The 15,930-nt window shown below is 52.6% G+C and overlaps 2 protein-coding genes across 2 annotated transcripts in view; one reads left to right on the top strand and one right to left on the bottom strand.

Moving 5' to 3' along the window:
- Positions 1-3,975, bottom strand: part of ANKRD35 (ankyrin repeat domain 35) — a 33,837-nt gene extending 29,862 nt beyond the window's left edge. Inside the window, exon 1 of the mRNA XM_074980962.1 lies at positions 3,937-3,975. Within this exon, the coding sequence (XP_074837063.1) occupies positions 3,937-3,975 (39 nt within the window). The remainder of the gene's footprint in view (positions 1-3,936) is intronic.
- Positions 3,976-14,156: 10,181 nt separating this feature from the next.
- Positions 14,157-15,407, top strand: RXFP4 (relaxin family peptide/INSL5 receptor 4). Its single transcript, XM_074981243.1, has one exon. It carries the CDS (start codon positions 14,157-14,159, stop codon positions 15,405-15,407), a length of 1,251 nt encoding a protein of 416 aa, XP_074837344.1.
- The last annotated feature ends 523 nt before the right edge of the window (positions 15,408-15,930 follow it).

Here is a 15,930-nt window from a genome sequence, read left to right as displayed (position 1 = left end):
GAGGTAGTTATGGATGAGACAGAGTTGGGAGCGAGGTGGCCGGAGCTCTAAGCCCACGCGTCTCCCCTACTCCCTGAGTACGTCTACACTGGAGTTGTTACTGCCACTTAGACAATGGCACATTAACTTGAGGGTGTCCCGCAGTGAGGGAAGGCTAGTCCCGACGCCCCCCACAAATGTGTGGCTTTCTTCAGGGATTAATCAAAACAAACCACAAATATGTGAAATGTGGCCAGGCTGGGTTTTATGAGAGCCGAGCCCTCTGTGACCTGGGACGACTTACCACATCCTCTGTGCCTCAGTTTCCTTCTCTCCCAAAAGGAGATAACACAGAGGAGAGTGTTATGCAATTAGCTTTCAAGACACTAGCTATTGCTCCTGTGCCCGTTCCTTTGCGCATCAAAGAAAACACAGGACCGCCACTCAGCACCTCTTAGCTAAGAATCTTCAGTTGTCTATAACCACATCCTCATCATCCTGAGGACCTTGCTGTAAGAGTTTATTACAGGCCCCTTTGTGAGGGGCATGAAATTCCTCAAGCAGGGACAGCATGACTGGCTGCTGGGTCTCCGGCTCATCCATCACATTAACGATATTAAAATGTGTTCCTGTTTTTACAGCTGGGTAGTCACATTTATAGACCGGTTAATAAAATTTTTAACACTCTACAGACTTCCTGTCTCACAGGTGCCAAAAGGGATTTTTTTTTTCATATGAACATAACCGATATTCCGTCCATTTGGATTACAATAGACAGGTTGGGTCGGGGGAGCTGCTCACTGGAGGGACAAAAAGTGAGGCCCGACGTAAAAAACTTTGCTCCCCCTTGAGCTACAACAACTGACCTCCATGGCTAAGTGTCATGTTTCTTACTCGAGGCAGGGTTAACCAGGAAAGCCCCTGGGCAATCCAATGACAGGGAATGGCGATGACAGCTGTATAAGGGAGAGAAGATTACACAAGGTTTAGGCAAGTGCTGAGTGAGGAAGTGGGTGTCTAACCCGCCTCTAATGAGACACAACACAAGGAGCTGTCATGTGTTCTTTAATACAGGAATTGTTCAAACAGTGTTAAAAGCACCAAGAGAAGATTTTTAAACAGTGCAATGCAGTGAGGGTTCTTTATCAGCCCAGAATGTTATATCACTCGGGACACAAGCTAGAGAAACAAGCAAGGTCTAGGGGGCAGAGCTCAGATGCAAGAACCAGAGATCCCATGCCTCCGTTTCCCCACTGGATGAAATGTGACAGCGATATTTACTTTCCTTTGTAAAGTGCTTTGAGATGGCTAATGAAAAGTTGCACTAGATGAGCTAGATTTTTGTTTGACCATCATCTGTTGTCTCGTGTAAGTCATGCCCTTGCTCTCTGACTCAGTTTCCCCATCTACTTAACTCCTTACAGACAACTTTGGCCTGGGGATGAAAACAAGGGGCTAAATCAAGCCATGGAAAGAGCTGATGGGAGCAAATCCATCTGAGTTGCATCTGTTTACACCAGGGCTTCAATTTGACTCCAAGATTGGGTCTTTTTAAAGTATCAGAATCTATCTGGTGCACACCTTAAATCAAAATACAGCATATGTAATGCATTTAGCCTCATGCTTGCCTTCGACGAGGCAGGGAGGGCTATCCAGCCCATTGTGTAGAGGGCAACTGAGGCCCGAAAAGACTGAGTGACTTGCCCAAGTCACACCAGGCACCTGCGACAGAGCAGGGGCTGCACCCTGAATCTTTGGTGCACAGCTGTGGAGTATGACAATGGACCCACATTGAAGAACTGGTGATTAATATTCCACACCCACCTGTACTCCCTCAGCATGTGTGTGTTGTTACACAAGGGCTACACACCCAATGATTGCTCAAATCCTAATCACCCTCTATCCCAGAGTGGGAAAATAACCACGTGGCAGGTGCCGGATCAGAGTTTGAGCAGGGAGTGGGGTCTTGCCTCTGTTCCTTGCATGTAGTATAGTTGTAGCGTATGGGCCCCAGGGTATTAAAGAGATAAGGTAAAAGATATTATCAAGAGAAGCCAAGTAGTTGTTTGTTTGTCTGAGCACACGGCTCTGTTCCTAGGCTGGAGTGTGATCCACTGGTTGGAGTGGGGCCAGCTGGGTTCCACTCCCAGCTCTTGGAAGAAGCATGGCTAGTGGTTAGAGCTGGTTGGGTTGTGTACAGCATGTAGCATTGGGCAGCCACTTACACATCACTTTTTGTCTTTGTTCCTCGGTTTCCCTTTCTGGGGAATGAAGACAGTAATGCTTCCCTCCCCATACAGTCACCTCTTAATGAGCGGTTGCAGAAAGATTTGAGGTGCTCTGATTAAAGCTTCATAGACATGCAAATTATTATTACCAAGCTTCTATCAATGTGGCAATCAGTAAATTGGGCCTACACTAATTAACTCTAGAAGTATCTTGGCCATTTGGATCTTCACAGCAACAGCAGGTCTAGAACTCAGCTCCTCTGACTCCCAGGAGCTTCCCTCTGCCACTTTAGGTGAATGAGAATCTCCCTTAGCTTTCTGGCAGTAAAGGACCCATGACACATAGTTCCAATTCCAAGCAATAGAGGGCATACGTGAGCATAGCCTCTGTTACAATATACTTGCCTATGAAGAAGTTTGGGATCCGACCCGGTGATTTGAAAGGGAATGCTTATTAATGAGTTATTCACTTATATGGAGGGTATTTAAAGAGGGGGGACTGTAAGGCCAACACGTCTGATCTTGATTCAGATACACAGCACCCAGTTCCTATTAACAGACATATGACTGGAGCCTCCACTCCCTTGGGGGCTGGCCCCTGGCCTCTGCACCAAGCCTGGGAACACCCTGGAGATGCAACAGCCCCAGTTGACTGGGTAATTAACCCACTCCGCCATTCCGGTTTGTCAGGCCCTGACGCTGGCTCCCCGGGCTCCCATTGCCCAATCCAGATCCCTGCGTGTGATGCAGAGCAAAGGCAGGCTGAGAACTGCACAGCCTTAACCCCGTGGCAGGAGGGGCCGTGGCTCCAGCTGACTGCGAACAAGGAACGAGTGTTTCCACGCAGCGAGATTGCTGGCATGATTTGCCTCCCAGTGGCCCCTTAACAAAGGGAGGCTACAGGATCTGACAGCCTCTTAGGGGCTCTGAGCCCTGGATTGCAGGGGCACTGGCCCTGCCAGCTGCTCTGAAACTTCAGATGCCAGGCAAGCTCACCCAGGGGATGCACAGCAGAGCAGGGAATTGAACTGGGACCTCAAGGTCCTTCGCTAGCACTCTAACCAGTGGACAACTCTCCCTCTTTCATCACCCCTCCTGTCCAACATGCACCACAGAATCAGCCCCAGCACACAGACAGGGGCAGAAGACCAGGGCTGCGAAATCCTAGGTCCTTAAGATACTGCCGGCCAGGGTGAGTACTATTAGCTAGAGCCCAGAGCTGCTCTCACACCAGACAGCAGATCAGGCTAAATCAGAGGCCAGCTGTGGGGTTCTCTCTTTTAGAGCCATCTCGACACCCCCCCCTCCAGCTAGCGGAGACCCCTCTGCCTTCTTGGGACACACAGAGAGCTTTGGGGCTCTGAGCCTGACTGGGAGCTGCAGTGGTGACATTGCGAAATAGGGACCAGCATGTCTGTATGGTGCTGCAGCTGCTAAGTGACACACCCAAGTCCACACAGTGAGTCTGTGGCGGAGCCATGCCATGACTCCAGGGCACCTGGCCCCCTGTGCAGTATTGCGCGTAGCTGTTGGCATGGAGGGCAGGAGGCACAGGGCTCTTCCCATGAGGTACAGTAGGCACTGCTCCCATACACTACAGCAGCACAGCACTCTTCCGATGCACACAGTCATGTCCCTTTCTTAGGGCTATATCCCCTCCCCCAGGCTCAGACCCCCCACATTGCCAACCAGCTCAGGGCAAGGGGAGACCTCAGCAGCCATCACTCACCGCCACCTGCAAGGTGGAGCAGGAGAACATCTTCTTCATGGTGCCCACTGTCCCGCGCTGCAGCCTCACCACGGAAAACCAGCCGGAGCGAGTGCTGGGCTCACACCATCCCCAGCCTGTATGGCTCACGTGTCAGGAGGGGGGCCCCTGAGAGCCGGCAGGAGGGTCTGACATTGAGATGGGCCCAGCACGGACAGCCATGGACCAGCGCCACAGCGGGACTCGGCGCCGGCTCCTGAGCAGGTAACTGCTTTCAAAGGAAGAGGCGTGGTGCATCTGGGGAGGGCTTGAAGACAATCCTTCTGCCTGGAGGGCCGGCCCTGTGCCCTCCCCTCGCTGCCTCCCGCACACCTGCTGACAGCTCAGGCCCAGCCTGGGCTTGCCCACGATCTGATCTCCGAGAGCGTTTGTTCCTGGGGTTGAAAGGAGAGGTGTTTCCTCGCAGGCCACCACGAGCAACTGCAGCATCAGCTGCACTGGAGTCACTGCTTAGCGTCAGGGTCCAACAGAGGCACCAGCAGCACAGGTCAGAGTTTGCACTGGACATTAAGCAGAGCCCAGCAGGGCACAATCCACCAGCAGGGGAATAACACAGGAGGGCATATAGACCAAACCTCCCAGCTAATCAACTCCCCTTCTCCAGTTGGATCTGCTGGGACATCACAGAGGAGGCTCTGTACAGAGCAGATGGAGCTTTTAGACACCCGACGCATACATGGGTTCCCCACAGCCTGTGCCCCCTAGATCTGGGTTTCTCAACCTTTCTTTATAAAGTACCACTTTATTAAACAGGTGGTCTTCCCATCTATCTTCCCTGTGGAAGGAAAGGGTCTGCGTAGGGATCGTCAAATCACAGAGGTAAATGCCTGGTTGCGTAGGTGATGTGGCAGGGAAGGATTTGGTTTCTTTGACCACGGGATTCTGTTTCGTGAACAGAGATTGGTGAGAAGAGACGGGATCCACCTCACTAAAAGAGGAAAGAGCATCTTTGCGGGCAGGCTTGCAAACCTAGTGAGGAGGGCTTGAAACTAGGTTTGCCGGGGGAAGGTGACACAAGCCCAGAGGTAAGTGGGGAAGGAGGAGGGAACAATCAAGTGGGTTTCCTGGGTGAAGAGGAGAAAGTGGGGCAATTGGCCCCTTCTCTAAGATGCTTGTACACTAATGCCAGAAGCCTGGGGAACAAACAGGAAGAATTAGAGGCCCTGGCACAGTCAGACAAGTATGAGGTGATTGGAATAACGAAGACTTGGGGGGACGATTTGCATAACTGGAGCACGGTCATGGAAGATTATAAACGGTTTAGGAAGGACAGATGGGAGAAGAGGAGGAGGAGTTGTGTTCTGTGTGAGGGAGCAGCACAATTGCTCAGAGCTCCAGTATGAGGAAGGAGAAAATCCAGTTGAGCGTCTTTGGGTTAAGCTTAGAGGTGATGTTCTTGTAGTTGGTGTCTGTTATCGACTGCCAGATCAGGGAGATGAGACTTTCTTCAGGCAGTTAAGTGAAGCTTCCAAATCACAGGCCCTGGCTCTCATGGGAGACTTTAATCATCCGGACATTTGTTGGGAGACCAATAGATCAGCACACAGACAATCCAGGAAGTTTTTGGAGAAAGTTGGGGATAACTTCTTGCTACAAGTGCTGAAGGAACGGCCCAGGGGCCGTGTGCAACTTGACCTGCTGCTCACAAACAGGTAAGAACTAGTAGAAGAAATAGAAGTGGGAGGGAACCTGGGCTACAGTGACCAGGATTTCAGGATCCGGACGAAAGAAAGAAAGGTGAGCAGTAATATACAGACCCTTGATTTCAGAAGAGCAGACTTTGACTCCCTGAGAGACCGGATGCGCAAGATCCCTTGGGAAACAAAGATGAAGGGGAAAAGCGATCAAGAGAACTGGCAGTATTTTAAAGAAGTCTTATTGAAGGCACAGGAACAAACCATCCTGCTGCGTCGTAAGAAATGCAAACATGGTAGGCAACCAGGCTGGCTTAACAAGGAAGTCCTTAGTCAGCTTAAACTCAAAAAGGATGCACACAAGAAATGGAAATGTGGACAGTTGACTAAGGAGTATAAACATATGGCTGGAGAATGCCGGGCAGTACTCAGGAAAGCGAAAGCACAATTGGAACTGCAGCTGGCAAGGGATGTGAAGAGTAACAAGAAGGGTTTCTACAGGCATGTGAACAATAAACAGGTTATCAGAGAAGGTGTGGGGCCGTTACTGGATGAGGGAGGTAACCTAGTGACAGATGATGTAGGAAAAGCTGAAGTACTTGGTGCTTTTTTTGCCTCATGGACAAAGTCAACTTCCCCATGACGGTCCTAGATGCTGCAGTATGGGAAGGTGGAGGGCAGCCATCTGTGGAGAAGGAACAAGTTCTGAGCTATCTGGAAAAACTAGATGTGCACAAGTCCATGGGTCTGGATTTAATGCACCCCAGGGTACTGAGGGAACTGGCAGAGGTCATTGCTGAACCTTTGGCCATTATCCTTGAAGACTCTTAGAGATCAGGGGAGATACCAGATGACTGGAAGAAGGCAGACGTAGTGCCCATCTTTAAAAAAGGAAAGAAGGACAATCCAGGGAACTATAGACCCGTCAGCCTTACCTCAATCCCTGGGAAAATAATGGAGGGAATCCTCAAGGAATCCTTTTTGGAGCATTTGGAAGAAGGGAAAGTGATCAAAAGTAGCCAACATGGATTCACCAGGGGCAAGTCCTGCCTGACCAATCTGTTTAGCTTCTATGACGAGGTAAGAAGCTCTGTGGACATGGGGAAGCCAGTGGGTGTGATATACCTTGACTTCAGCAAGGCTTTTGATACAGTCTCCCACAACATTCTTGTCCATAAGTTAAGGAAATATGGATTGAGTCCTTGGACTATAAGATGGATAGAAAGCTGGCTTGATGGTTGGGCCCAATGGGTAGTGGTCAATGGCTCAATAGCTGGATGGCGGTCTGTGTCAAGCAGAGTGCCGCAAGGCTCGGTTCTGGGGCCGGTGTTATTCAACATCTTTATTAATGACCTGGATGAGGGACTGGATTGCACCCGCAGCAAGTTTACGGATGACACAAACCTAGGAGGAGAGGTAGATTCGTTGGAGGATAGACAGAGAATCCAGAGGGACCTGGATAAATTGGAGGACTGGGCCAAAAGAAATCTGATGTGGTTCAATAAGGAGAAGTGTAGAGTCCTGCACCTGGGGTGGAAGAATCCCAAGATTACAGGCTGGGGACCGACTGGCTCAGCAGCAGTACAATGGAAAGGGACCTAGGGGTTATGTTGGATGAAAGGCTGGATATGAGTAAGCAGTGTGCCCTTGTAGCCAAGAAGGCTAACGGCATACTAGGGTGCATTAGGAGGAGCATTTCGAGCAAATCTAGAGAAGTAGTTATTCCTCTATATTCTGCACTGGTGAGACCACATCTGGAATATTGTGTCCAGTTTTGGGCCCCCCAGTACAAAAAGGATGTGGATTTGCTAGAGCAGGTTCAGCGAAGGGCAACAAAAAATGATTAAGGATCTGGAGTACAAGACCTATGAGGATAGGCTGAGGGATTTGGGCTTGTTTAGTTTACAGAAGAGAAGACTGAGGGGTGATTTAATAGCAGCCTTCAACTTCCTGAAGGGGAGTTCTAAAAAGGAAGGTGAGAAACTGTTCTTAGAGGTGTCAGATGGCAGAACAAGGAGCAATGGTCTGAAGTTGAAGAGGGAGAGGTGTAGGTTGGACACTAGGAAAAACTACTTCACCAGGCGGGTGGTGAAGCATTGGAATGTGTTGCCTACGGAGGTGGTGGATTCTCCATCCCCTGAGGTTTTTAAGTCCCGGCTGGACAAGGGCCTGGCTGGGATGACTTGGGGGGCGGGGTTGATCCTGCTTGAAGCAGGGGGCTGGACTAAATGACCCCCTGAGGTCCCTTCCAGCCCTGTGATTCTGTAAACAAAAACAAGTACCCCCAGACTTCTCTGGCATACCCCTAAGGGTACATGTACCACCAGTTGAGAAACAGGGTCCTGAAGTAACCCGAGGTCTTGAGACAAGTGCCATTCAACCTATTCAACCTTTCCAGATGACTGTACCCTTTGCAGGAGTCAGATTTGTTCTGCATCTCACCCAGTTAAAAAACTACTTACAAAAACATGCAAACCCGTACCCCGTGGAAACAGCCCTGTGCCTCCTGCCCTCCATGCCAACAGTTATGTGCAATACTGTACTGCACAGGGGGCTAGGTGCCCTGGAGTCATGGCATGGCTCCGCCACAGACTCACTGTGTAGACTTGGGTGTGTCACTTAGCTGCTGTGGCACCATATAGACATTCTGATCCCTATTTCGCAATGTCACCACTACAGCTCCCAGTTGGGCTCAGAGCCCCACTGCTCTCCGTGTGCCCCTAAGAAGGCAGAGAGGTCTCAGCTAGCTGCAGGCGGGTGTCAAGATGGTTCTAAGACGACTATTGAAAACTTGCTGACTTTCTACTGCCTTATTATCAACTAAATCAATTGGAATCTAACTATTGTACTTCCATTTCCGTGTAAGGCAGATGAGGCAGTAGAAATAAGTGATTGTCTGCATGAACTTTCAGATTGTGCTGACTTTACTAGTGTTTTTATCTAGCCTGTTGTAAAACTAGACAAATATCTAGATGAGTTGATGCACCCCCTGGAAGACCTCAGTGTACCCACAAGGGTACATGTACCCCTCATTGAGAAACAGGGTTAATTTTAGCCAATCACCCTCCCCGCCCCCTCACTTGCAAAACAATTTTGGACAAAGCAAAACAAAATTTCCCCAGCTGTCAGAAAGCCCCATTTCTATATTTGAACCCAGGAAGTGAGCGGTGGCTTTTTGGAGTCAAAACAACTTTTGAAATTTGCAGAGAATTTGGGTTTTTAAGCAGTTGAAATCAGAACCGCTCAGAATGATCAAAACATTCTGATTTGACCCATATTGATGGGGGGGGGCATTTGCTCCCCCAACTTTTGGTCACATAATTTTCCCAGATTTTTACTTTATTGTCCTAACTGGGAACAGCTCCAAAGGCAGGCCAATCTGCTGCTTCTGGACTGCCTGGAGGCCGATGTGTCCTGCCCAGACTTTTCCAGCAGGAGGTCACTGGCAGAGACCGAAGATCTGTCCCTGGACACGCCATCACCTGTAAATGAAACAGTGTCACGCAGCACCCAGCCGGCTCCCTGGGGAAGCTGCATCCGGAAGCAGGCACACTCCTCTGGGAGTAAGGCTGGCTTTAAAGGGCAGGTCCTCCAGGTTTGAATGACCCCGAGGACACATAAGGGGCAGGCTGCTGCAGTGCCAGCCTGCCTTCCTGATCAGCAGTCAAGCTGGGAGGGGAACCTTGCACCTGGTCAGATCTCCAAAATGCCCCAAGAAAATCCCCAGTGCTGCAGGCTGGGCCAGGAGCCCCTCTCCTGAAATACTTCACCAGCAGAGGGCAGCACCCATACGCAAGACAGCCAGCCAGCTTGGGAACATATTTTCCATCCAGTTCTGTACTTCTCAATGCCCCTAGCATCTGCGAACCACCCCCGCTTTCACCTGTTTGCACCCCTATGAAGCAGGAACCAGAACGCCTATATTGTCCATGACAGCAAAGTGACGCACCCAAGTTCACAGATTGAGTAAGTGGCAGAGCCATGCCAGGACTCTAGGGCACTTGGTCCCCTCACTCACAGCAACATTCTTCCTGCTCTCCAGGGAGTGGGGAGATACCAAGGCCTCCGGGAAGCCGGGAACACATGGACTTGCCTACACGGAGGCCATTTTTCAGATGATCCCAGGACAACACCATGACCTGGGGACAGCTGACCTGAGACGCGCCCCTTGGTCTGTGTAGCACAGGATCTGGGGAACAGGCTGAAATGAGAGAACAGGGGTTAGTAAAGGAGGCAGCACAGCTAAAACCTCCCTGCCAATTAATTCCCCTTCTCCTGTTTGATCTGTGGGACCCCACAGAGAAGGCTCACGGGGTCTGTAGAGATCAGACGCAGATCATCCATGTGCCCTGACCAGCACTGGCTGGGAGGGGTGTGAGAGACACAGGGAGGAGAACTCTCATCGGGGGACAGTCCAGCCGCCACGGTCAGTCGTTCTTTACACAAGTCAAACGCCTCACGGCATAACCAGGTCAGTCATAAGAACATAAGAATGGCCATACTGGGTCAGACCAAAGGTCCACCGAGCCCAGCATCCCATCTGCCGACGGTGGCCAATGCCAGGTGCCCCAGAGAAGGAGAACAGAAGACAATGATCAAGTGATTTATCTCCTGCCATCCATCTCCTGCCCTTGTTATGAAGGCTAGGGCACCATACTTTATCCCTGGCTAATAGCCATTTATGGACCTAACCTGCAAAAATTTATCAAGCTCTTTTTTAAACCCTAATAGAGTCCTGGCCTTCACAGCCTCCTCGGGCAAGGAGTTCCACAGGTTGACTGTGCGCTGTGTGAAGAAAAATTTCCTTTTATTAGTTTTGAACCTACTACCCATCAATTTCATTTGGTGTCCCCTAGTTCTTGTATTATGGGAAAAGGTAAATAATTTTTCTATATTCACTTTCTCCACACCATTCATGATTTTATATACCTCTATCATATCGCCCCTCAATCGCCTTTTTTCCAAACTGAAAAGTCCCAGTCTCTCTAGCCTCTCCCCATATGGGACCCTTTCCAAGCCCCTAATCATCTTAGTCGCCCTTTTCTGAACTGAAGTCTGTAACTTCACAGCTGACAAGCAGTCCTGTGGCACATTAGAGACTAACAAATCTATTAGGTCCTGAGCTCTTGTGGGTGAGACCCACTTCAGTGACTGTAGGTTTCTGACTGGTTGAAGTTGGCTTTCCCCACGGAAGCTCATGACCTCATAAGTCTGTCAGTCTCAAGGGGCTGCAGGACAGTTTGTTATCTTCACATGGGGTAGCTGAGAGAAGCGACACCTGTACCACCGACAGGCCCAAGTCCTAAGTCCCATCCTAGCCCCTAACCACTGGGCCCATGCTGGCTCGTGGGTCTCAACACAGGCATCCCAACAGCAACACCTTCAACCAACAGCCCTGGGGATTTCAGTTCAGAACCATGGTGGCTGCTCAGAACCCCCACCCCACCCAAGACACTGGTTTTATGACCTGTTACATTTATAACACACCCTATAGCCTGCTAACTGTGGTCCAGCTAACTTGTAAACACCCACCTGTGGAACAGATTTTGTTCTGTGCACCAAGGCATGGGCAGATGGCACCAGCGGTAGAACCATTCTGCCAGCTGTGGGCGCTCTGCTAATCTACTCGGTGGCACCTGAATCGCTCCTGGGCTTACCTACGGCTGCCTCTCAGTATTTAGCTCGGAGACCTGGGTCACTAGCCCCACACCTAATAAAAAGTTCCAGGGAGCTGCTCCCCTCCAGGTCCAGAAGTTGGGCCAGTCAAAGGTGCCTCCCCCCACCCACCTTGTGCCTCTGTACCCTGCAGCCACCAGGATTACAACACCCTGCCAAGTTCTGGGAAATAGGTTCCTTCAGCTCCCACAAGTGGGCAGGGAGCGGAGATGCTCACAGGAGCAGGTCTGAAGATCGGTGCTTGGCCTTAACCTTCATAAACTTGAAGCTGTGTGTGCTGGAGATGATTACAGGCCTCCTTCATCACCTGGGCTCACCAGGTGCTTTATTGCTACCTGTGGCTGGCAACCCAAACAAACCAGGCAATCACAGCAGCAGGGTAAATCACTGGCAAGAAGGGAAGAAACTGGCAGAGATTGGGAGTTGCAGCGGATGGACAGGAGAACCTGTGGGGGCCAGTCTCAGCTTCAGGCTCCCAGTGGGGCTGGGATCCCAAAGCTCTCAAGATGGCACCTGTTTGGTAGGATGAAAGGGCAGGTCTCAGCTGTCAAGGTCACAAAACCTGCCCCCTTGTTTACAGCCTCGGCAGAGATCCCCGGCTCACTGCAAGTTGACGGGCCCAAGACCAGCATTCCCCTGTAAGCTGAGCGCTTGAGCGGCTGCCCGAGAGAGAGTGAGGTGTCACCCAGCTGAGTAGCAGAGCGCCCACAGCCGCAGCATGTTTCTATGGGTGGTGCACATCTTCACATACTTTGGTGCAGGTAACAAAATTTATTCCACCCATGGATGGCAAACAAGTAGAAGGAACTCTGGCCAAGGGTTTGGGCATTAACCTGCGACTCAGGTTCAAGGCCTACCTCTGCCACTGATGCCCTGCGGACTTGGTCACTCTGTGCCTCAGTTTTCCATTGGGACACTGAGAATAACAGACAGTGAGGCACTCAGCTGCTGCAGTGCCAGCCACACCCTGAAGCTGGCTCAGCCATGGGAGCCCGCTGAGGAAATTCAAGGCCTCCTTGGGCCTCACCCAACCCAGGAGAGTCAAGTTGTTTTCCAACCTGCTCCCACCCCTGAGCCAGGCATGAGAGAGGGTCTGATCCTTTTCACACCTGGCCCCCAGAGAGTCAGGCTCTGCTGGATTCCAGGGCTCTGCATGGAGCACACACCCTGGCCCTGTAGCTCGATGACATCCTCTCCATGGCTCCTCCAAAGGCTTTGCCCCTCTGCACCCTTAAATCCAGGGCTTCCCAGGGTCAGGGACAGGAAGCCACCTGGGGCTCTCCCAGGCCCAAGCTTTGATCATCTGCCTGGAGCACAGCCAGAGAGACACAAACTCCGTTAAAGGGACGGTGCCTGGTTACAACCCCATGGGAGACCTGCAGGGGCTCCTAACCGGACGGAAATCAGCCTGCATTTGCCGGTCACCAGCACGGTGTGCGTCGGGGTAGAGCCACCAGGTGGGTCCATTTCAGTCTAGTCCGTCACCTCTCTCCACTTCTAGCACTTTTTTATTCAGAGATCTTAAAGCATTTTACAGCTGGGGAAACTGAGGCACGGAAAGGGACCCTCCCCCCCACAAGGCCTCGAGGTAGCTGTGTCTAGCGAATGGAGCAGGGTGCCCCAAGTGACTGGGCACCTACTTGCCAGTGACCCTGAACAAGTCAAAGCCCTTCATCCTCCCCATACCCTGGCTGCAGCAGACTAAACCAAAGTGCTCAGCCCTCCTCCGGCTCTGCCCAGCAGTGCAATGGTTAGGTGGCAAGTCCCCCCCCAACCCCCCTGGCCCCGGTTCAGGGAAGCTGATTTGTTGCCGCTGGAATTCACATATAGATCCACATCGGCATTTCATTTTAATAAAAAACCTGAACGTTGGAGCTGCCCCGACACTGTGCGTTTTAATGGGCCAGTCTCCCCACTCCGCACAACCGCACGCACACGTTGGGCCTGATTCTGAGCTCCCCTCCTCCACGGTAACCAGATTGGGCCCTAGGCACCTTGTGCAGTGACTTAAGGGGGGTGCAGGGCTAATGGAGAATCTCTGGCTCGTTCCAGACCAGGAGTACCTCTAATTTTTTCCATCCATGTGCAGAATAAGTTTTTTCCATGCACGCAGGAGTGTGCAGATGTGCACCATCCATAGACACACAGGCTGTCGGCTGTGGGCGCTCTGCTAATCAGCTGGGCGGCACCTGACTCTCTCCTGGGCGGCCTCCCCAGGGCACCGCTTACAGGGAACACAGTTCCTGACTCGCCCCAGGGCCTGTACACAACAGCCTCCAGCAGTGGCTGCTGCAATTGCATTTGCTGCGGGTAAACAGCTGAGCAGAGAGGCCAGTGAGATCCAGGGGTGGGGTAGGCACCTTTGTTCCACCTGCCCCGGGAATGACGGAGGAGTCCTGCCCTGCCCCCCAGGAGGGCCGGCCTTGAGTCGCTAGTGTCACGCACACACCCAAGGCAGCTCGCCTGCCTTGCCCAGCTCAGTCCACGCCCTCTGCCCAGCTGGACTCAGGTTTGCAGGAGCCAGGAGAGCAGACAGCAAGGATCAGTCATAAGGGGCGGATCGCAGCAGATCTGGGAGACGAAGGGACGATCCTGGGGCAAGCGGTGCCTGCAGGAGGCCCTCTCCAGGCTGTGCAAGCTGCCACCGGCTTACTGCCTGGCACTGCCTCAGTTTCCATGTGGTGGATCTGGCATCAGGATAAGAAGAGCTGCATGGAACAGTCCTGCCAGGGACTTGGCTTGCTTTGGGCAAGGCTGGCTGTGCTGGCCGTGCGGTGAGCAGAGGGGTGGCTCGAATCCTTCCTGCGCCAGGTGCTGTACCACCCCAGGAGGGACATTTAGCTCCCTGGTGGGCAGGAGGTTGTGTCGAACATGCAAGCAGGGGGAGCTGGGCAGTTCAATGGCTCCACACAGTGGGACCTGGGGAACAAATCCCTGCTGGACATTTGGCTGAGTGGGGATGATGCTGCCTCTGTCCCGGCTGATGGCGTCTTCGGCCTGCGGATCCTCATCTCCAGCATGTACTTGGTGGTGTGCGCCGTGGGGTTGCTTGGCAACTTCATGGTGATGCACCTGGTGCGAGGCCGGAAGGGCAGGCTGGCTTCCGCCATCGACATCCTCGTCTTTGGCCTAGCGCTGGCTGACTTCCACTTCGCCCTGACGCTGCCGTTCTGGGCGGTGGAGATGGCCCTGGATTTCACCTGGCCCTTTGGCAACGCCCTGTGCAAGTTGGTCCTCACCCTGACCATCCTCAGTGTCTACGCCAACGTCTTCCTGCTCACGGCCATGAGCGTCGCCCGCTACTGTTCCGTGGCCTCTGCCGTCAGACCCGGCCTCAAGCTGACCACCAGCCTGGCCAAGCTCATCACCGTGGTGCTTTGGGTCATAGCCTTGGGAGCCACCGTCCCCACCGCCATGTTTGCCACGGTGACGGAGGTGGCCGGGGTAGAGTTGTGCCTTCTCAAGTTCCCCACCAACCAGTGGCTGGGGGTGTATCACCTCCAGAAGGTGTTGGTGGCCTTCGTGGTGCCCTTGGCTGTCATCTTGGCCTCTTACCTGCTGCTCCTGGGCTTCCTCCAGAAGTACCGGGTCAATGCCAACAACCCCAGGAGGCAGAGCCAGATTGCCTCCTCCATCTGCCTGGTGGTCACCTCCTTCTTCGTCTGCTGGTTCCCCAACCACATGGTAACCTTCTGGGGAGTCCTGGTGAAGTTCAAGGCCCTCCCTTGGGACCAGACTTTCTACTTCCTCCAAACCTACATCTTCCCCCTCACCACTTGCCTGGCCCACAGCAACAGCTGCCTCAACCCTGTCATCTACTGCCTGATGCGCAGGGAGTTCCGCAGGGCCCTGAAGGACGCGTTCTTGAGCCTCTCAGCTCAGGCTTCCTCCTACCTGACTTCTTTCCCCTGCAAAGCAAGGCAGGAGAGCCCCCCTCCGGAGGCACTGCCCTTGGGCCGGAGGAGCAGGCCCGGCAGCATACAGGTGGCAGAGAAGGAATATGCCCTGCTGTCCACCACCGTCACCGTCGTGGCTGACCTGAAAGCAGAGGACGCCAGCGAGCAGGGCAAGGTAGGGATGGTCCCACTGTCAATGAGGAGCTGCAGAAGCGATCACTGGTGAATCATGGCCTCTAAGACACATGGATGGCTGCTGGGCTCTCAGCAGAGCCACCTGAGCTAGCAGGGCACAGGGAACCCACTAGCACCGACTGGGGGGTGGGCTGTGGTCCTTGGCACCCACCCTCACTTGAGGCCATTGGCTACGTTCTCAAGGCCACCCTGGGGGAACAGTGATTATGATACATTCCTGTGAGGATGGGACCTGACTGGCGGTGGAGCTCCAGCCAGGGCTCTTTCCCCTCGTCCTAACCCACCTGAGATTTGGTGGGAGCCAAGCCGGACTTGGGGGCCCTTATTTCCACAGCGCATCCTGCAAAAGCCCTGGAGCTGAGACGGACTTGGTGGCCCGTCCCACAAAAGCCCTTCAGCCAAGTGACACATGGAAGGAATTCAGCCTCTTCCCTGCTGATGACGGTTCCAATGAGCCAGACAGAGCTTGCACTGGAGTTTCTGCGCTTAACCTTTCCATTGGCTTCGTTGGCTGCTGGTGGGCACAGACAGAACAGAAGTCACAGACAATCCCA

The sequence above is a fragment of the Carettochelys insculpta genome, chromosome 30 (assembly GCF_033958435.1).
Source record: "Carettochelys insculpta isolate YL-2023 chromosome 30, ASM3395843v1, whole genome shotgun sequence".
Classification (NCBI taxonomy): Eukaryota; Metazoa; Chordata; order Testudines; family Carettochelyidae; genus Carettochelys; species Carettochelys insculpta.
The sequence above is the reverse complement of the archived record's forward strand: the minus strand, read 5'-3'. Positions and strand labels throughout refer to the sequence as shown.

What these genes read in the sequence shown, in the direction of transcription:
- RXFP4 (XM_074981243.1), top strand. Translation starts at nt 14,157, where the DNA reads ATGCAAGCAGGGGGAGCTGGGCAGTTCAATGGCTCCACACAGTGGGAC.